General features: G+C 39.1%; 1 protein-coding gene and 1 long non-coding RNA gene across 2 annotated transcripts in view; one reads left to right on the top strand and one right to left on the bottom strand.

The window, feature by feature from the left end:
- Nucleotides 1–233: 233 nt before the first annotated feature.
- Nucleotides 234–1,734, top strand: LOC127563215 (uncharacterized). The gene is made up of 2 exons (XR_007953923.1): nucleotides 234–753; nucleotides 1,628–1,734. It is a non-coding gene; the product is annotated as an uncharacterized LOC127563215 (long non-coding RNA).
- Nucleotides 1,735–7,252: 5,518 nt separating this feature from the next.
- The window catches only part of EFCAB7 (EF-hand calcium binding domain 7), a 49,875-nt gene continuing 34,574 nt past the window's right edge, over nucleotides 7,253–22,553 (bottom strand). Inside the window, exons 8-14 of the mRNA XM_051999521.1 lie at nucleotides 21,646–21,755; nucleotides 17,269–17,426; nucleotides 15,669–15,802; nucleotides 13,948–14,096; nucleotides 9,710–9,919; nucleotides 8,320–8,427; nucleotides 7,253–7,459 (exon numbers count right to left, since the gene is read on the bottom strand). Of these exons, the coding sequence (XP_051855481.1) occupies nucleotides 7,385–7,459; nucleotides 8,320–8,427; nucleotides 9,710–9,919; nucleotides 13,948–14,096; nucleotides 15,669–15,802; nucleotides 17,269–17,426; nucleotides 21,646–21,755 (944 nt within the window). The 3' untranslated portion in view covers nucleotides 7,253–7,384. The remainder of the gene's footprint in view (nucleotides 7,460–8,319; nucleotides 8,428–9,709; nucleotides 9,920–13,947; nucleotides 14,097–15,668; nucleotides 15,803–17,268; nucleotides 17,427–21,645; nucleotides 21,756–22,553) is intronic.

The following is a 22,553-nucleotide window of genomic DNA, read 5'->3' on the forward strand; positions in this document are numbered from 1 at the left end:
GTCTTTGGAGACGTTTGACAATGTGGCTGAAGTCATCGTGCTAAAAACACTTCCCCAGTGTCCTCAACAGGCTGTCAGCAATCAATGCGGAAGCTATTGGCCATTTACCTCAAATGGAAATCAATAGCTCCCTAGCTGAAGTTCCAAAGAACACGAGGTTTCAAAGGCCATGAGGCTCCTTTCCTGCAGTAAAACCTGAGTGCTGATTCTATTCCAGCTGAGACAGGGTGGGGGTCTCATATAGAAGTAGATTGAAATTTTCCATATTATACAACAAAAAGAGGTTATGCATCAGGAGTTCGATGCTATCCATCTCTATAAAGGGAAAGGGAATAGATTGTCCTGTGACAATCACAGAGAGGCTCTGTCTTAGTCATTTCTGGCAAAATTCTTGCCAAAGTCTTCAAATTAATAGGCTGACTCTACACCTGAGAAGGTCATCTACCCGAGAACCAGTGTAGCTGCAGAAGAGACCGAGAGAAGCAGTGAATGCAGCATTTACTGCCCACTGACTCCAGGAGAAAAGCCAGGGCCAGGACAGAGGCCGTATTATCATCTGGAGTTCTGACCAAAGCCTTTGAGACTGTCAATCGTGAGGGCTTATGGGAAAAATGTTAGAATTTGGGAGCCCAGAGAAGTTCAACTTCGTGCTTGCTCGGTTCTAGACAATGGACAGTGTCTGAAGTGTTCCCAATCACCAATGGAGCGACTGTGCTTGCTCCCGTGCTTTTTTTTTTAGCATGATGACATATGGTAAGAGATATTTAAGCCTAATGTCTATCAGACTGCTTTACAGCTTACCTGGCTCTTTTTTTTCCTCCTCAAATTATGAATTTTTAATCTTAGAAGTTGGAGCTTTTGGAATAAGAAGCTGTATCTGCTTCTAGGTCTTGGGTTACACTGTTCTGTTACACTGATCAACTTTTCTATAATTTCTTAAACCAGTACCAGATAGTTTAAATGAATATTGCTCTATAATATAATTTGGCATTTGGAATTATTAGGCTTCCTTCTCACTTTTTTCATTATTTTCTTGAGATTCTTCTTCCTAATGAATTTAGTTATTATTTCAACTAGTTCTGTTATCTCTAGGAAATATTTTAATTAAATTTTAGTTGATTTTCTAGGATTCTCTCAGAAAATTATTACATTATCTCCAAAAAAAAGAAATAGCCTTTTTTTCTTTTTTGTTATGCTTAGTTTTTCCATTTTTTTCTGGTTTTATCTGGTATTTTTTTTTAAGAACTATGTCAAACAATAGTGGTGACAAAGGATATTTTTGTTTTTACCCCTGATCTTATTAGGAAATCCTCTAGTGTATCTAAATTATAAATAATAGTTTTTGGTTTTAGATGATTTACCACATGAAAGACCATCTTTTCCTATTTTAATTTTTTAATATTTTTAACATGAAAGGCTGTTGTATATTGTCAAAAGATTTTTCTATGTAATCATAATTATCTGATTTTTATTAATATGATCTTAATCTCTTTAATTAATATGGTCCAATAATAAACCAAACTAACATTCTTGGAATAAATATAGCTTGGTCATGGTATAGAATTTTAAAAACGTATGTATTGCTTTAACCTCTTAGTTATTAACTCTCTTAAATTCTTTTTTCTAGTTCAGATTCTTGCTGTTCTTGAAGAGGACCATGACATCAGGGAAGTGATGCCATTCCTTGCAAGTGATTTGGATTTCAGAGGTTATTAAATGTTGCTTTTCCCCAAACTTTCCTGTATGTACGGTTTTTTTTCCTCATGCATCCCATTTATGATAATAAGTTTTCCCCTCTTCTTCCTGAATTCTTTCTTAATATATTCCTTTTTCCTTGAGTAGTGAGATGGCACAATAGATACAGTACTGGGCCTGGAATCAAGAAGACTTGAGTTCAGATATGGCTTCAGATAATGGGCAAGAAACTTAACCCTGTTTGCCTGTTTCTGCATCTATAAAATGAACTAAATGGCAAACCCACTCCAGTATTTTTGTCAAGAAAAATACTTTCTATTCTGTGCATTTCAAAAAAAATTACTTCATTAAAATATTTTTTCCTATCCTTCCACTTTTCAATTAGAAGTCTTTTAAAAAATCCCTGCTTTTCATAGCCAAATTCTGTAACCCTCAGGTTAACCTATTATGAGCAACAAGTTAAAAAAATCCAATTCAAATATGGCAGAGCCACAATTAGAATCACACAAGACCTAGAAGCAGCTACATTAAAAGACTGCAGATCTGGGAACATTATATATTGAAGAACCAAAGAGTTGAAGTTGTGGCTAAAAATACCATACCCAGTAAAGTTAAGCATAATTCTGAGCCCCCCAAAATGGACATTCAATGACTTGCCAGACTTTTCAAGAGACCTGAGCTTAATAGAAAAGTTGACATATAAGATTCAAGAAAATGAAAGGTAAACATCAAAGGCTAATTACAAGGGATACAATAAGGACAAACATTTTGTGTTTTATACATGGAAATGTAAATTGTATATTTAAGATTGTCCTTAATAATTGGGTTATTCAAAGTAAAAAATTGTGGCACAGGTGAATATGTGATTCTAAAAAGCAAAATCATGTAGGAAACACAAAAGAATTAGATGAGGGAGAAGGCCTGGGAGTTCTGGAATCTTACTTGCATCAGGAATGGATTGAAGAGGGAACAAATATATATATATTTGGAAGGGTATCAAAAGTTTTCTAAATTCAGAAAGAAAAGAAGGTAAGAGAATAGGAAGGGGAGATGATAAGAGAGGAATTTTTAAAGGAAACCCTACTCATATCAGATCAGAGTTAAAAAGAAAATATCAAATAAAAGCTTTTTTTTTTAAATAAGAAACTAAGGGAATAGAAGAAGAGGGGGAGAAGGTCATAGAAGAGTATATAGATTAACAGGAATGATATAAGATGTGTAGATTAATGGAAGAAGGGAGAGGATAAGGGAGGGCTCCATGGAGAGGTGTAAGTTAGGTAATAGGAAGGAAAGGTAGTGAACAGAAGCAGAGGAGTCAGGAGGAATAGAAAACAATAGATAGCCACAAACATAATAAAGATGAGTAGTAGAATTTATTAGGTAAAAAGATCAGGGGCAGTAATGATGATTTCAGACAAAATTAAAGCTAAAATAATCAAGAGAGAAAAATGAGGAACCATACTCTCTGTCGGCCATATTGCTCAATATTATTTTAGATTATTTAGATTGTTATTTAAAATAGTTAACATAAAGTTGGAATATTGCTGTGGTGTAGGAAATGATGAGCTGGTAGAAAACAATATGGAAAGACTTTATCAAGAAAAATATTATCCACCTTCAGAAAAACAGGGGCTAAAAAAAGCATAGTATGGTTTTATATAGATGTATATGAATGTGTATGTGTAAAATTATAGTTATCTACATATATGTAGATGCATGTATTTCACACAGGAAAGAAAACCTGAAAGATAACAGCTTGACAACTCTGTAGTACTTATTATACAGGCTTTATATTTTGAATCCTCTGATGTTCTGCTGTGCAATTGCAATTTTTTTCTTTTATTTAAGTTTTAAATAAATTAGTAATAAATCCCTTCTTTGTGGTAACCTCTCTTAAGTTCCTTATTCTTGTTAATTAGATGGGGAGATGCCTGGCCCACCCAAAAACCTTCCTCCATGTTTGTATGCTCTTTTTCTCATATATCTCATTTATACAATACCTTATGATTTCTTTTTAATCTTTGATCTTTGTTTTATTCTGACTGTCAGGAGTCCCCAAGTTCTGCTTGCTCCATTATATTTTTCAGAGTTCACTTTTGGGTGTACTCCTTCTGATTAAATGCAGGAATTTTTCTTTAACTTAGAAACTTAATATTTTTTACTATGTCATTCTTGGTTGTTTTCAGTTTCCTGTTTCTTACAGGAGGTTATCAGTGGATTCTGTTTTCTCTTTGTCTTCTGATTCTAATAGATTTGGATAGTTTTCTCTTATGCTTGCTTGAAATACAGTGTTAAACTTTTTTTCACTGATTAAAGCTTTCAGGGAATTTATAATTGACACCTTATTTTTTTGTTCTAATATTTCTTGTTGTGTCATGAGTCCCTGGGCTTTGCTTGCTCCATTATAGTTTTCAGGGAGTTCCTTTCTGGGTGACATTCTCTATCTTCTATTCTAAACGATTCTCCTTTAAATTTTTCCTCCTAATGTACCAGATCTAAAATTATATTATAAAGCAGCAGTTACTAAAACCATCTGGTATTGGCTAAGAAATAGACTAGTTGATCAATGGAATAAGTTAGGTTCAAAGGACAAAACAGCCAATAACTTTAATAATATAGTGTTTGACAAACCCAAAGACACCAGTTTCTGGGATAAGAATGCATTATTTGACAAAAATTACTGGGAAAATTGGAAATCAGTATGGCAGAAACTAGGCATTGACCCACACTTAACACCGTACACCAAGATAAGGTCAAAATGGGTTCATGATCTAGGCAGAAAGAATGAGATGATAAATAAATTGGAAGAGCATAGGATAGTTTACCTGTCAGACCTGTGGAAGAGGGAGGAATTTATGACCAAAGAAGAACTAGAGATCACTATTGACCACAACATAGAAAATTTTGATTATATCAAATTGAAAAGTTTTTGTACAAACAAAACAAATGCAAACAAGATTAGAAGGGAAACAATAAACTGGGAAAACATTTTTACAATCAAAGGTTCTGATAAAGGTCTCATTTCCAAAATATGTAGAGAACTGACTCTAATCTATAAGAAATGAAACCATTCTCCAATTGATAAATGGTCAAAGGATATGAACAGACAATTCTCAGATGAAGAAATTGAAACTATTTATAGACATATGAAAATATACTCCAAATCATTATTAATCAGAGAAATGCAAATTAAGACAACTCTGAGATACCACTACATACCTGTCAGATTGGCTAGAATGACAGGGAAAGATAATGGGGAATGTTGGAGGGGATGTGGGAAAACAGGGACACTGATACATTGTTGGTGGAACTGTGAACACATCCAGCCATTCTGGAGAGCAATTTGGAACTATGCTCAAAAAGTTATCAAACTGTGCATCCCCTTTGATCCAGCAGTGTTTCTACTGGGCTTATACCCCAAAGAGATACTAAAGAAGGGAAAGGGACCTGTATGTGCCAAAATGTTTGTGGCAGCCCTGTTTGTAGTGGCTAGAAGCTGGAAAATGAAAGGATGTCCATCCATTGGAGAATGGTTGGGTAAATTGTGGTATATGAATGTTATGGAATATTATTGTTCTGTAAGGAATGACCAGCAGGATGAATACAGAGAGGACTGGCGAGACTGACATGAACTGATGCTGAGTGAAATGAGCAGAACCAGGAGATCATTATATACCTCAACAATGATACTGTTTGAGGATGTATTCTGATGGAAGTGGACCTCTTCGATAAAGAGAGCCTTAATTGATCAAAGATGGACAGAAGCAGCTACACCCAGAGAAAGAACACTGGAAATGAATATAAACTGCTTGCATTTATGTTTTTCTTCCCGGGTTATTTATACCTTCTGAATTCAATTCTCCCTGTGCAACAAGAAAACTATTCAATTCTGCACACATATATTGTATCTAGGATATACTGCAACCCATTCAACATGTAAAGGACTCTTGCCATCTGGGGGAAGGGGTGGAGGGAGGGAGGGGAAAAATCGGAACAGAAATGAATGCAAGGAATAATGCTGTAAAAAATTACCCTGGCATGTGTTCTATCAATAAAAAATTATTTAAAAATAAATAAATAAATAAAAAATTAAAAAAAAAGAAATTTTTCCTCCTAAACTTACAATTTCATTTTTCATCTCTTGCTTCACTTCTTTCACTTTTGTAGTCCCTGTAGCTAATTCATCTTTTAAACTTGATAGCACATTAGTTGGAAATGAAATAAAAGTTTAGATGATTAGAACTACCTTAAAATTAGTCTTGGGATTTTTCATTAATTTAGCTGTATGAAGTGTAATTTATATAAACTTTACCTCAGAACAGTTACACCTACACACCTAAAAGCTATGATTTAGTTGGAGGTGATGAGCACCTTCCGCTGACACTGTTTTTATGTCTTCTATAATTTATATTTTTAGCAGGCTGCCTACGGACTAGAAAGGGTAAGGGACTTGCATGTGGTCCCATACCTTGTCAAACGCCATATCTAAAAGTACAAGGATATCCGTAAATCAAGTCCAGAACTCTGTCTATTACAATGGATCTCACATCACATAAATATGTATTTTTAAAACTAGTGATAATTTATTGGGCAGTGGTCTACATATAAAATCCTCTAATTGTAATATAGGTTATAAATATTAAGTGAAATGAAAGATGAAATTATGGAAACTAGTTTTTGATGAGTTTTTACATTGTTCCTCTTTTATGAGATGAATTTATTTTTATAGATTTCTTAAAGATTCACAAAACACAGTCATTTTATTTTCATTTTGGTCATTTTCTTCTCTGCTCTCTGGTTGATGGTGTAGATGAAGACTAGAACATTCTCCTCTCCAATAAAAACCTAAAATTATATTTTGTTGCCACTTTTTCTTCCTTTATGCAAGAGGTAGATCCTTATCTTGCAGAAGTAGAAGCTAACTGATTTAATTGGGGCCACCAACTAGTGGGTTATAGAGCCAGAACTAGGACCCAAATATCCTGATGTTCAGTTCAGGATTAAGATGTTATTAACCCATTTTACAGATGTCTAAACTGTGTAACAAAAATTAAATGAGTGACCTTTTAAAAACTAAGCACCAGCACATACTGCATGTAAAAATAATTAAGAGTTCCATAATGGTATTCCTGTTTCATAGCTGACATTTACTGGCCTTGGATTCTATTACAGAAGAATGTGGGACAGAATCCCGCTGTGCTAGTTGATAAATATAGTTTTTCAAGGACTGGTGCTGTCCTGTTACACTAGGTTAAATATATTTAATACCTATTTTAAATATAAGCATATTTTAAGGATCTGTAGGTCATATCTTTAATTGAATAAGACAAATTAAATATCTGCTATTTTATATAAAATAAATCATTTAATGTTGCTGTGCCAAAGACTTATTTACAATCGGTTGACACTATTACAAATCAGGAAGAAAATATTATATCATTTTTTTAAAAAAGCAAAATATGCCATGGATCTAGAACCCAGATGAGGAAAATGCAACACACTTATCTTTCTCTCTCTCTCTCTCTTTCACACACACACACACACACACACACACACACACACACACACACACACAACAGTTAAGAGGGAGGGGAGCTCAGAGAAGTGGTTTGTACCAGGGTACGTCCTCACGACTCAATGGTCAGCGCCCTCGGGCAGTCTCGGAGCAGTCACCTTCCACGCGGGGCCCTCAAGACACGAGCGAGTACACACAGTTATAGACCCATTCCTGGCGCTCGTTCATCGGCACCACATGCTGACACACCTGCGAAGGCAAACGAGATCCGTCAGCGCCGGACAGGGAATGCCTCCTTCTTGGGGCGCCCCCAGCACTGACTGCTCTGTGACAGAGGCGATCTCCTGCTTCAGAACGCACCATGGAGAGCCTAAAGGATGTGCTCACACCAAACCAGGTCCTGCCCTGGCAGAAGGGAAGTGAGGGGGAGTCCTGAGAATCCTGCCCGGCATGCAGGAGGTGATTAATGGTTGCTGACTAGCTGAGGAGCCCTGGGAGGACCTCACAGGCCGGGCTAGGCAAGATACACTGCTACAGTCATGGTGGCTCAGGCTGAATTTGAATCTGGGATTTCCACCACACTATCTAGTTAGCTCTCAGCTCTGCAATCTCCTTTCAGGGCTGTGGGCTCCACCCTCCGGGCCTCAGTTTCCCCATCTGTGCAATGGACAAAACCAAACCTCTAGTATATATTTCATTGGGCTGTTCTAAGTTTTGTCAACTTCAGAGTTCTAGGAAAATGAGGGCTTATTGCTGGGTCCATCTCAAGCTTTCTGACCAGCCCATGGAGTAGGTGGAAGAGGTTTCATTTCCATTATGCAAATTACAAAATGGACACAGAAGAGAGTGACTTGCCCGGCCTGAGACAGAGCTGACCAGCGGCAGAGCGCAGCCTAAAATTCCCGACTTGTTGGGTAGCGCGCTAAGAATATCCATGGAATATGGTGCTCATTACTGTAATTAGATTAGCATCTATGAGCTTTCTCCTGAGCACATCCACCATGACCCCAGTGGAGCGAGACACCCCAAAACATCCATCATGACTCCAGCAGGAGTGAGATGCCCCAAAACATTTCTAAAAGTGTCACACAGAAAAGAGAATCATTTACCATCGTAGTCTTGGGCGCCACCTCCACAGCGAAAATGTTGAGACCTCTGTTATTTAAGCAGTTTTTACTTAACTCATTGTTGACATGAATAATTGCTTTCTTTTCTGACTATATAAAAAAAAGAAAGATGACATTTTTATTCTAGACTTTAGTACCTCTACTAATCATGACAATCCGGGGCTTTCCCGTCCCACAGTCAAGTGCCCAGCATGTTCCTTCTGCCTCTTCCCCAACATGGTCAGGGACCCTCGCCTCCATGAACAAGCCCCTGCTCCTTCTGGGGCCTGGTCTCTGCTCCCCCTTCCTCCCTTCTCTTCCCACAGAGCCTTCTGTTTCTGAGATCCCGATGCACCTCACAGTAATACCCAACAGCTGAGTGCTACAGGGAGCAATGGCTACCCACCCAAGGAGACTGCTGGCTTTCTAAAGCAGAGGGCAGCCTCAGGCTTCTTGGGTGCCCTGTGGTGTCCAAATCCCCCAGGAAATACCAGAAGTAACACAGAAAAAAGGTCAGTGAAAAAGGCCATGTAATTCACAGGTGGCCACGTTCAGAAAAGGCCAGCCTCAGATGCATGGGGGTTGAGATGCCAATATTTGGAACACGGTTAATGATCAGGGTAAACTAGTGATGGTGAAGAAGGAGGTGAATCCAACTTCATTGAGTTCCACCCATTAACGGGGCATCCCTCAGCATTCGGTCCTGTCCTGGGCCCACTCTCTCCTTGCTCCACTTTCTATAATTGCAAAGATGCTTGCCTCTCTGGTTGGAATTCCCCAAGAGCAGGGATGGTTCCACTCTCGGTCTCCACGTCCCCAGGACTGACCATAGAGCTGGACGGTCAGTGATTGGCCAAATGAGGCAATATCCACAAAGTGCTTCCTTAGCACAGTGCCTGGCACATAGTAGGCCCTGTATGAGCATTCACTCACTCCTTTCCCTTCCAGGACCGAGTCCAAATTAGGCCTGGCCTTGGGGCCCTGAAGCTGGCAGCTGGTACAGCTAAATACGTACTCTCTTGGGCACATAGTAACCTTAAGGTTACCTTTAACCTTTATGGTGACTTGAATAACTTCCAGAAATCCAGCTCCAAATATACCTGGATGATTCTGTTTGTGCCAAACTGAAATATATATTAATTTAACTATCAAGGTAGGTTATAAATCATGCTTTTTCTCCTCTAATTTTTGATAAGTTTTCCAAATAAAAATTTAATAACTGCCCTAAATTATGAATCCCATGGAACTAGAAAGGAGAAAAACAGCTTTTTTGGGAATATTTTAAAATACTGATATAACAAAAGTTTAATTCTTTTGCCAATCACATAAAGGAAATGAGACAGTATTAGCTTATGCGGAATACAGTTATAGATAGCAAAGTCATAATTAATACCTTATTTTCAAGAACTGTCGTTATCCGGAAATCACTTTTATAGGTATGTAGAAAGATATTCTCATGGCTGTCCATAGTTTTGACATCGCCTTTGCTAATGACAGACTTGCAAATGGCTTTCTCAAAATGATTAGTGCCCGATCCCATGTGCACAGCTTTAATTCTGGGCCGGCATTTCTCTGCGTGGATGTCAATGATGAATGGGCAAGCCTGCAAAGGGGGGAAAACACTATTTGATATTTTAAACTTTCGTGTTATGGGACAGAACATGTCACTGCACTCCCTCTGCTTTTATTCATGAAAACTATTGTGTTCGTTCTTATCACACTGTTTATTAGAACACATTTCCATTCTTTTTTCTTCCATCTCCTTAAAGAGACGAACCATGTCTTTTTTGTCCCCAATGCTTGGCCCAGGGCCCTGAGCACAGCAGGGGCTTCCTTAAAGCTGGTGTGAATTGGGCTAGCTTAGCTTTCCAAGGAAATATGAACACGATAAACCTGAACGCACAAGCCTTGGACTTCTGACCTTTTAAAAATGGTCCACCTGGGTAAGGTGATAGGTACAGAGAAAAAGGCTAGAAGTAGAAGATGTTCAGGTAGGACAGCTTCTTTTTATCTCTGTAAATGCTTCCTTTGGTTCAAAGACTTTTACTGTCCTAAAATCTTATTACATTTTCTTTTATGATTTTAAACCACTCACAAATTTGAGCTAATCTTGGCCAAAGACCTGCCCAAGAGTTTTAGAATAGTAAGTTCTCCGCCTCTGCCTCTGACTATATAAAGGAAACCAAGGGAAAGTCTAAACTGACCAGTAAAGCAATAACAACCATATTCATCTGATAAAACTGGAGAAAAAAATAAAAATCTCTATCCATGGAAACAACTCAAGGTACCTTTTCAATAAAGATTTCACATATTTTAAAAAGCCAATTTTATTCATATAGAGCTTAAATACAAATTCCTATTAAATTTTCTATTTTAAAATTTGTGGTCACAACTTGGCCAAAGGGAGAGCACATGAAGACAATTACAAAAATGAAGGCCTCTTTTCAATTTGTACACCAAAAAAACCCCTTCCAAATCCCAACTCATTTTTCTTCACATTAAAATGATTAAATGAGCTAATTCAAATAAAATTCTTTGCAAACCTGGAAGTCCTACAAACCTATGAAAGTGCTGTAGGGGAAAGATGTTGGGGAATATAACGTTGGATGGTGAAATAAAGAGAGGGTTGCCTGGGAGGTCAGAAAATGTGGGTCAAATTCCCGGAAACACTGGGCAAATCTCTTAACTTTAGCCTCAGTTTCCTCATTTGTAAAATGAGAGGTAAGAACAACTCCTCCCTCCCAGGATTGTTGTGAGGATTAAATGAAATAATATTTTAGAGCACAATGGAAAACTTAATAGTAGTTTTATTGTTATATTAATAGCAAATCCACTGATCACCACCTCAAAAAGATCCTTTGTGGAAAACACATAGGAATATTATTGCCAAATTTCAAAACCTCCAGATCAAAGAGAAAATTTTTTCAAGAAACAAGGAAAAAACAATTCAAATTAGGATTATACAGGACTTATTAGCAGCCACAGTAAAGGACTGAAGGTCCCGGAATCATATATACTAGCAATTAAAAAAAACTAAGCCTGAGGCCAAAAATATCACATCCAGCAAATTATCCATAATATTTTCAGGACTTTCTTTCAACCAAACCTAAACTCAAAAGAAAACTTAACATTCAAAATATCAAAGGTCAATTTTAAGGAACTTAACATGGACAAATTCTTTGCTTTTTAACACAGAAATGTATCCTATGCTTAAGACTGACATCAGCAGTTGGGTGGCTCAAAAGAAACAATGGGGTTGAGATGAGTATGATCTGACTCTAAAAATCAAAACTTTCCAGGAAAAGGTAAAAATAGTAATTATGTTATACAAATGAGGTGCAGAGGAAGAACAGACACAGAGGCATTACAGCGGAGAGGAAAGCTCAACATTATAAAAACCTATTCACATTAATAATGGGTTAAATAGGCAACACTAAAATCCACAACATGAAGTGTATAGCACCCTCCAAAATCTATAAAGAAATAAGGGGGAAAAAAGAGGGGGAGGGGGAAGCAAAGGATTGGGGGAGGTTAAGTAATAGCAAGGCAAGTTAAGGAACAGAAGTAAAGCAGAATTAGCAAAGATAGAAGAGATGTACAAAAACACTACAAGGATCAGGAGTAGAATTTATTAGGAAAAAAATACAGCTAGTATTCACTGATCTTTGACAAAGTGAAAAAAATTCAATCAAGAGAGAAATCTACATTATATCAGCCATACTAATGTTATTTTAAATGAATGTTTATATATGGGTAAATGTGAGTGTGTATAAATGTGTCTGAGTATTTATATATGCCTGCTGCTCTATGTATGTGTATATATAGATATATGGATGTGTGTATGACTCTGTATGTATATGTGTATATGTGTATGTACATGTGTATATGTATATATCTATATAAATATATTTAAATATATCTTTGCTTAACTGTAGCCTGCTGAGGGGAAGTGGGGGGGACGAAAAGGGAAACAAAATGTGCAGAAGAGAACAAAGAGCAGCCTACAAGGAAGCAAAGAAAAGATGGACACTGATGAATATAAATCATCCCACTATTTTATATCCTTTCTTGAACTGGTAATTTATTGTTATTTATTTTGAATTCTCCCTTATGTTCTGCTGGATATATGACAATGTTCCATTCTGTTTTGTTTTCCTTTTCTGTTTTTCTTTTTTCTATTAAAAATAATAAAAATAAAAGAAAGATAATATGGAAAAAAAGAAATTGAAATTTTTCACACATGGGGTAAATATGAAATCTTGTAGGTTACAAACTTCATTTTCTCAGTTTGATGCATGGCCAAGGAACACTTTGTCTGAAGCAGCTCTGGGGGTCTGGGTGGAGCACAAACTCAACATGAGACATGAGACATCTCAGCAGTGAAATGGAGCAGCTAAGGAAATTCATGTAACTTTGGGCTGCGTGAAGGGAGGCCCAGCTGCTGCGTATGGGGAGATGACAATCCCACTGGCCATTCCACAATTACAGGCAGCATCGTGTTTTAAGAAGGGCCTGGATAAGCTGGAGAGCATCCAGAGGAAGCTCAGCTTGATGGGGAAAGACTGAGATTTCATGTCACAGAAGAAACTGGAGATATTTGTCATTAAAAACAAAAGATGGGAGGAAGGGAATGAGGAACTCAGTACCTTTCTTCAGGGTTAGCTATCATGCTTTTTGCTTGTCATTAAAGGTCAGAACTAGGAAAAATGGGCAGATAGTTTCTAAATCTGTGTGTTTGAGATAAGGAAAAACTTCCTAAGAATTAGAGCTATCCAAAAGTGGAATAGGTTGCTTTGAGACCTTTAAGCAAAAACTTATGGCCATTCATTACATGATCTATATACAAGATTTTTTTTCAGGTCTGATTTGGACTAAATGCCATTTGGATCCCATGGGACTTTGAATTCTGTAATACCGTCAACAGTTGTTGCCCTTTGGTGAAAAATGTCTGGATTGACTGGTGTATTTTAAGTGGTTCCCAAACAGGAATGTAACTAAGAACTAGTAGGATCCAAGCCCCAAATAGATCAACACCAGTGCTAATCCTACAATCCACATTCCCATCTCAAGAAGCCAATGCACAAACTTGTTCTGATCTCGATCCTGGCCAGAGTGGGCCAACTTAGCTCAGAAATAGAAAGGCTTGAAACCTTAATTTCAGATTTGCCATGAATCACTCTTTGTGTGTACCAGGTTAGGAAGAAGCTATCACCAAATACCAGAATTCTCCTATTTCTAAAGGAATCATTTTTCCTCCCATCACTAGAATCACAGATCATGTAGAAGACTACGAGGAGGTCTCTACAAACATGTGTTAGCAACTTAAACCATGTCTGGCTACATTGTCCATACCTGTGAAGTCATGCACTTGTCCATTTGTCCTATCCATCTTGGAGGCAGTTCTTAAAATACTGGCAATCTTAGCAAGACCCATTTTTGTATATGAGACTGTCACTTTGGGCAAGATTCATACATGTACTGAACGGGAATGGGTACAGGACGAAAGGATCTGGGAGCTTTGTCCGAAGTTTACGACACACATAAACTTCATGTAGTAGGATCAGGGCTTTGCAGGTGAAAAAGAAAAAGGCTCTAAATGAAAAACATGGCAAAGTTTAAATACTTTTTTACCTCTACCATTTCCAGGGCTTTGTTGAAACCCATTGAGTGCAGAGTCACCCAGAGATCACTAGGATCTCCTTCTCGATCACTGGCTTCCATCAGGTTGAGATCCATAAATCCCTGCCTTGTTAGTTCATTCTTCTTTGTATCAAAATTCTCTGGTTTTAGGAGAAAAGAAGCACTATGTGATTCAATTACTTTTTCCAAATATTTATATAAACCATTAAGATATGAGTGTTCATCTGTAAAGAGTATAATGGACATTTATAAATTTACAAAGAAGGCACCAACAAGTTTTTTTTTTGTTTGTTTGTTTGTTTGTTTTTTTCTGAAAGATTTGTGGGGAACAACATGGAGGCTTCTCTACAAACTCTGCTTGGAATGCCCTCCCTCCTCAGCAGCAGCTCCTGGGCCCTCGCCCCCTTCCATACTTTATCCTCCCTGATAAACACTTTTAACTAACCTGGCATAACAAACTCTTTTTACCAGGGATTCTTAACCTAGGATCCATGAATTTGTTCAAAAAAACACTTTGATAACTATTTTGATATAATTGGTTTTCTCTGTAATCCTCAGTATTTTATTTTTTGCATTTTAAAAATGGAGGAGATCAAAGGCTTCAGACACATTCTGCTCTATACTCTCCAACTGGTTGGTCTCATCAGCTTCTACAGATTTAACGATCATCTCTAAACTGACTCCCCCCAGGTCTATATATATGGCCCAAGTATCTCTTCTGAGCACCAGGTCTGACATCACCCATACCTGGTAAACCCTTAAAACTGGGTTTTCTAGACACATTGGAAACTCAGTATGTCCAAAAGAGAATTCATCATCCCTCTCATCTCAAACCTTCTGCTGAGGATATCAGTAGGCTTCCAGCTTCTCAGGCGCATAATCACAGCATTTTCCTCATCCTGCATCCATTTTTTTAAAAAACTAAATCTTACCTTACACTATTTCTCTTGTATATAATTCCCCTCTCTCCACTCACATAGCCATAATTCTAACTCAGATCCTGATTGCTTCTTGCCTGAACTATTTAAAAAGATTTCTAACTGCCCCGGGCCTCTCCCCATCCCAATCCATTCTTTATTCATCTTCCAAAGTGATTTTTCTCAAGCACAGGTATAAACACACGAGGAGCTCACAAGCATGTTCCCTATTACCACCAAGATCAAATATCACCTTTTCCGTTGATAATTGGCTCTTTTCACAACCGGCCCCCATTCTATCCTCCTTGTGATCTTATGCTTCTCCAGGATTCCCCTATCCATAGGCTGTCAGACAGGGCCCTTCAGCCAATCTCTGTCTCAAGTGGGCTCACTCATCTCCCCTGGACCTGGGATGCATTGCCTCCTCCCCACCTCTGTGTTTATTCTTTATACATCCATTCTCTATATAGTTCTACAACTCCATGAGCTCTCACCTGATGGAATACAAACTATGAGAAGGTACGTCATCTCGGCAGAAAGAAACAAAATAAGTGGGCATTGATTATTTTATACATTAAGGCAGAGGCCTAAAAACTGGAATTGCCCCAAACAGCTTTTTAACCTCCCTTTCCAGTTGGAGACCTTTTCAGTCTATACCACAAAAATAAGAAAAATAGTAAATCAACAAAGTTTTAAAAGACATTCCTTGTTATATTATTATGGAACAAAGGGAAAAATGACCAAGTGGTTTTATTTATATTGACATTCTATTTTAAGAAGCAAAAGTGTATTTACCTTTGCAGATAGTCCAAGCATCTTCATCACATTTCTCACCACTTGTCCTCAGTTCAAAAAAGTTATATTCATCAAGGCTAAGAAGATCATTTCCATCTAAATCAATTATATCAAATATGTCTGATAAAGCTGATCTAAAACAAATAGACAAAAAGAAAAAAAAAAAGGACAGCATAATGTCTTATTCCTAAACATAAAAAGATATTGGTTTTATAACCAAGTTGTTTTCAGTAGTTCCCATTTCATCTTTTCACACAAACTGAGACGTACAAGCCCCTAGAATTAGAAGGAGCCTCAGAACTCACTGGATGACCTAGGAAAGCAGACATATTTTGTCTACATAGATATATAGCAGCTGAGGAGCATTAAAGTTAGCCTGGTTACAAGTGCCACAGACTCATTTATCAATGTTAAAAGAGAGGAGAAGAATAAAAAAAAAGAAGAAGAGAAAAAAGACAATATCATTTAAAGTGGCTTTGGAATATTATTAGAGGCCCATCCACTGAGCCGTTCCAGAGCCTCCCTGACCAGTGGTTTGGCAGCCCAGGAGAGGAAGGGTCTCTGCGGCTGGCTTCGGGCCACCGGCTTCTCCAGAGAATGTTAAACACTTCTTGTGCTTTCTGTGTCTAGGGAAATGACAGTCTTGGGCAGAAGGGGTGCTGGCCAATCTCTCCCAGTAGGATCTGGGAAGATTTAGATGAATATTTGTAGAGTGAAGCAAAACAATTTTAGTGTAAAGGCAACAATGAGAGGTTTTAGGATTCTATAATCATTGCAATGACCAATAACGTAGGACTTCTGAAGACTGAATGATAAATCATGGATGGCTCCCTTCTCATGATAAAGAGGTAGTGAATATTCCCCATCCATGTGGGGAAGGAGGCAAATGTTTTCAAACATGGTCAGGATGTTGATTTGTTTGTCTGTATTTATCTATTACAAGGCAATAGTATGGGAGGGATTGTTGGAAAATGACAGTTACCAGCCAAAAAAAAATTTTTTTAAAAGCCTTAATAAGCATCTAAGATTTAAATATGGGTCTATTACCTAACAATGCTTATAAGTACAGAAACAGGAGGAAGAGAAAGGCCAGGATTGCCTTTAGAAAAAACTGCATGATTCTTTAAATGACCCCAAGCTTCTTCTTGCAACAAAGGCGCAGGGTTTAACACCCTTATGTCCAATGGGGCTAGAACTCCAAGGGCTGGATTCTGCAGGTGTCTTATAAACCAGAAATAAAGCTCACCCAGAGGGAAATGGAGAAGGGCAGAGTGGGTATCACAAAAAGGGAATCACTCAAAGATGTAAAAGACATCCTGCCCACAGCCCCCAAAGAACGCAGGTTAGAGAACCCGGGCATCCACACGTGACATCTGTCCAGAGCGTGGGAATGTCTCTGGCACGGGAGCGGGGCTTCCTGTGCAGAGGTAGCCATGGGAGCCACACAGGTGAGCACGGGTGGGTTCCTGTTAGAGGAAACGGCCACATGGCAGAAGTTGAGTGCCAGCTTCATGGGCGGGCCGTTTTCTTGGTCTGACAGGTGGGGCTGTCTTGTGGAGTTGGGCAAAGGGGCTCCAGTCCTACCAGAAACAAGGCTTACCTAAACTTCTTTGTAAGAAACAACTCTCCCTTTTCACTTCTGCACACAAGCATGGCTTCCTCCGCAATGTGTTTCTTTTCCTTCTTCAGCCAACAGCCAGTTGTGAATGGAATTAAATAATAAAGTCCTGATCCTAATTCACCACTCCATCCATACATCTATTTTCAAAAGAATAAAAGGGAATTCTGTTAGTCTTTGAAAATATTAACTTTAGGTTTGCTTCAAACCAATATTCACCACTCATAGGAACAGATGACTATAGGAGAATTAGAAACAGCATAGATTTTAGAAGTCATAAAGCCCAAACCCTTCATTTTACAGCTGAGGAAACTGAGGCACAAGCTGGAGAAGTGACTTGCCCCCAAACATACAGGAGGCATAGTGGGAAAGGCAGGATTCGATGGTTTCTGAGCTCCAATGAGCCACAGTTTAGTGGCTAAAAAGAATAACTGATATCTCTTGGTGTTTTATCCAGTCTTCTCCAATGGCCCTTCTCTGCATTTGTTAAGGCTGATCTTTACACAACCTTCTAACTGGCCCATTCTTTTCAGAGGCTTCCTGCTGGAGCCGCTTCATGTGGGGACAGCCTTCGAGATACCGAGGTCCACGGTGAGGGAGGAGGACAACTGGAATGGAGGACGTTTCTCTCCTTTAGGAATCACCACTCATTCTGGAAACCCATTGCCTCTGTCATGGCCACAGCTCCTCCCTGGCTCGACTGTTGTGAAGATCAAACGAGATCTTCCTAAAGGGCTCAGCATAATACCTGGCACACGGCAGGTGCTTCAGAAATGCTTGTTCCCCTTTCTCGTATGGCAAAGGAGAAGTTAAAATATTTAGTAATGTTTGTGCTGCTAAACAGTCAAGTAAGAAGCATGAGTTGCCCTTTGCATGCAATTGCTGAAATTCTTAAACAAAAAGGCTGAATTTTACTTCACTAATAATCTAAACTGAATTCAAGGAAAAAGCAGATGACTCAGTAGTGAATTATCGGCTTCTTCTTGCGTTAGGTGAAGGTCTGAAATGGAAGGCTGTCCTTTTGGTTACCAGCATAACCCACCAGTGTCCCTTCCACGGCCCCTGAAGTCTCAAGGAGGCAGACCTGAGGGGAGAAAGGCTCTGTATCCCCTGTAAGGACAGCCCAGCTAGGAAAAAGGCTGACTGGCAGAATGCTGGTAGTAGGGGATAAATTCTTTGATAAAAGCGACCCATAAAACAGGTATTTTGTCACAGTGGAAAAACCCCATCCACTTTCACATTGCCTTCAATGCTATTTGATATTATATTGATTTAGAGCTGGAAAGGCTATTGGAGATCATCTAGTTCAATGCCCTCTTTTATGGAAATATGTCTAATTAAAAATTAGTGTTATTCTATAAGAAGCATTGCTCTTAAAGGAAAGCTGCAAAATCCTGTTATGATAAAAATATAATGAAGACAAAGCAAAATGCAATAAATTAAAGAGTTTCAGCTATGATCAGTAAAATGACTAGAATTACAAGAATAGTTTCTTTAAAAGAGCACCCTGTTTGTGTGAGCCGGGCTAATGGGAAGTAGATGAGCCTTCACTGGTGCGGTCATGTTTTAGAACAAAGGGTCGAGTCCAGCAGGAGGGGCGAGCTAATCCTTTATAGACCCGTTGAGGAAGAACTTGCTCTTCCTCTTATATCAGGTCTCTAGTCTGTGTAGGGGCCAACGGGGTCGACGACATCACCATTGTCTACCTGCGATGGTCACTAGTGTGGCCCGCATCTGTCCATGTATCTTTGGTGGGCTCGCTTAGCATGACCTGCCTCTGAAAATGGCTTTTTGTGAGCCTGGAAAGCTCCCCCATTGGTGGTTCTGGCACAAAGGGGCCCATCTCCATGCTGCCTTCCCAGGCCCAAACGGCGTAAGCTTTGAAATGATCGACGGCAGAGCCGTGACCGTGGGAGGGCAGGACCGCGGCCTCCCAGGGCTCTCGGGGGGAGGGCTGAACCCAGAGCCATCTGTCCTCTGCCTGGACTAAGCACTCCACAAGTAGGATCTCCCCGAGAGCAGCCTGGCAGGTATTCTTCAGCTGAAGCAGAAAGCATCAGGAACTCTGTTCAGGGTCACACAGGTTACATTTGAACTCAGATCTTCAGACCCAGTATGCTCTCCTCTGGGCTGTCCAGGGGCCTGGAGAAGCCAGGGGAGCCAGCAGCTTCCTCTCAGAGACCAGAGGCAGGTTCTTGTGCCCCAAGGGCATGAGTCTGACTCCTGAGCGTCCTTCTGACCCAGCCTGGCCCCTCTCACAGAGACAGGGGCTCCACTGTCACTCTGGAGACGACCCAGGTGTTCAACATCACCGGGGGCATCCCACCAAGGCTGGCCCGGTCTGCCTGGATGGGGGCTTAGAGGCAATCAGCCATAGAAGGCAAGGCTGGAAGCTGCCCCACTGATCCTTGGCTTCCCAAGGCTTTCCTCTGTACCCAAAGTCACCCTGACCCTGAATGTCACCATAGAAGGCAAATAGAAAAAAAAAAAAAAATCAACTTCCACAGTTACTAAACTCTCTTTAAAGAAAGTAATTCTGAAACTAAAAATAAAAATTCTTTGTAAATATGACAAATTATACCTCCTTCACACAAACAGAAATGTGTATAATAAAAGGGCTAGCAGAATCTCATTCCAACTTTATTACAGGCTTTCTGATAGACTAACATTTTACAGAGAAGAAATCTCATCTGAAAGTCATTCTACCTAAAACAAAATGGGAACAGCTATTGTTTTTGGACAATGCTTTATCTGGAACTTAACTTGGTAGTCAGCTCTGAAGAAGAGTTCGGCCAAGACATTAACTTCTGTCATTTAATATTTCCTTGCCTATAACTACACTTGTCTGTTAGGAGGCCTACAATAAAGACTTTTATATAACATTACATCAGGGAAATATTTGTCTGTCGTTGGGCCTATATAAAGATTAAATATGAGATTGCAGTAAGTCCTTGAATAGTATTATTTCGGGTATGTAGCAGATGTATTTTGTAGTTCTCATAAAACAAATGGCCACATTTATGTATCTGCCTCACATATTTGGCCTCTGAGTAAATATATAATTAGAAAAAATCAGAACAATTCCATGGGTAAAACAGAGGTTTTTTAAAAACCGTTCTGTCATATCAGTATATTTTTGACGCTTGCAAATATAAATCAAGCGTCAAGAAAGCGAACACGTTATTTTTCTCTTTTTTGGTCAGATAATTGAGAAAACCAGCTGAACTAACTTTTCCAAAGCCTGAGATGCTTTTTATTTAGGAAAAAAAGGCCACTATTATCAATCATGAAAACACTAAACTTTGTCCGAGTGAGAATATTTTAGTAGTGCTACTATACTGAGCAAAATTCGTACTGATTAAAATTTCATAACACAATCTAATATACCAATATTAGATTAGATTCCTATGAGATTGAAAGGGCAGAGGCTAAAAAATAAATAAAAAGTACTCCTGGTATACAGGATGCTCCACAGAGAATCTTTATTTTTATTCAGTAATAACTCATTAAATGCCAAAATAGATATGGGATGATGCTATGTCCCTCAACCAGGCTAAAACCCATCATTAAAGACATGGCAGGGGTGCTGTCATTTAAGAAGTCACACTGGATATACAGCCATATGTAGGCACTGAATGTTAGGCTAAGTTTCCTCAGTTGTGAAATAGGTATAGCTATAGAGCCATCTCCCAAGGTGTAGTGCTAGATCAAATGGAAATGCTACGACTTAGAACGTGAAGCTCTTGGGCTCTGCCTGTTCCCTACTCCCTCCTCTGTCTTGCCACAGGGCCCCCATTTCAGGCAGGTTGGCCCACCTGCAGCCACCCATCCCCTGGGGGCACTTTCACAAAGGCAGGAGATTCCCCTGCCCCCAGCGTCAGCATCTCAGAATCCTTCCTTGAAGGCTCAGCTCCAGGGCTATCTCAGATACAAGTCATTAATGCTGCTTCCGACCCAAAAATCATTCTGTATTTACAGTTTCCTCCATTAGAACATAAGCTCCTTGTGGGAAGCAATTGAACAATAACAGTTTGCATCTCTCTGAGCATCTCACATAGTCCCTCGTATAATAGAGGAACTCAACGTTTGTCTTAGGAGTTGTAGATCTTAATAGATGAGGAAACCGAGGCACAGGAAGGTTCATGACTCATTCGCAGCCCCAAAGCTAGTCCAGTGGGCACATTCGGGACCACAACCCAGGTTGACCATCGCTCACCCTTCCACAAAATTTTCCACAAGCAGTTTGAGAATTCACAGCATGCGCAGAATACGGCCTCTCTACCTCACATCTGAACTCTCCTCACCTTTGGACATTTGGCATTTTAAAAATTAATATAAGAAATAAAGAAAAATGGGTACTTCTCTATTCCGCAATTCAGTAAAACACATGAGCTGTAGGTTCGCTTGGCCTTCGTTTTCCTTGAAGAGATACAAAGCAGTGTCCACTGACAACCAAGGAGATGGTAATCCTACAAACAAACCAAAGAATCCTTAACTTCCTTTAAACAATAAGTTAGCCTTTTGCTTGAGTAACTGCAAGTTAGCAAATATACCTTAGTTCTCTCCCACCAAAATTTGTTTAAACGCACAAAAACTGTCTACTTTACCTTTTATTTTCGGACATAAAAACATAGCATTGAGGTATATACATAATGCAGTGGATAAGATGGTCCATGTTTATTATCTTCTCAAGGTCATAATTAGAAAATAGGAATATTTTCTATATGACTCTGACTCAATCGTGTATCACAATTTAATAATTTTTGATGTTGGTGGCAAATCAAACCCTTTAGGTACATTGAGACTATGTCCGTTGCTTTGAAGTCTGCACAGTGCTTCATAATTATCATCTCATTGCAGCCTCACAGAGACCTGGAACAGAGGTCTTGTTACTTCCATTTCCTAGATGAGGAAAGGAAGGGCAGACGGACCTAGCCAGGGTCGCATAACCTGTCCATGTCTGAAAGAATTCAGGTTTTCAGGATTCCAGGGCTACTGATCTAGGTATTACCCAGTTGCCTAAATTATCTATTTACCTCAGTTGTCTCATTTGTAAAATGGGATAATGATAGCTCTTCCCCCAGGGCGGATCCCATGAGAGCATAACTGATAAGAGCTCAGCTGGACACCTGGCCCATGGCAGGCTCTCCATACTTTTTATCAGCACCTCTGCCTCTTCTGAACTCCCGACGTGCGTCTGTGTCTCCTGCTAGACTCTAAGCATCTTGAGAACAGGGGCTAGTCTTTCATTTTCTTTTTGGTATCCC

The sequence above is a fragment of the Antechinus flavipes genome, chromosome 4 (assembly GCF_016432865.1).
Source record: "Antechinus flavipes isolate AdamAnt ecotype Samford, QLD, Australia chromosome 4, AdamAnt_v2, whole genome shotgun sequence".
Lineage (NCBI taxonomy): Eukaryota > Metazoa > Chordata > Mammalia > Dasyuromorphia > Dasyuridae > Antechinus > Antechinus flavipes.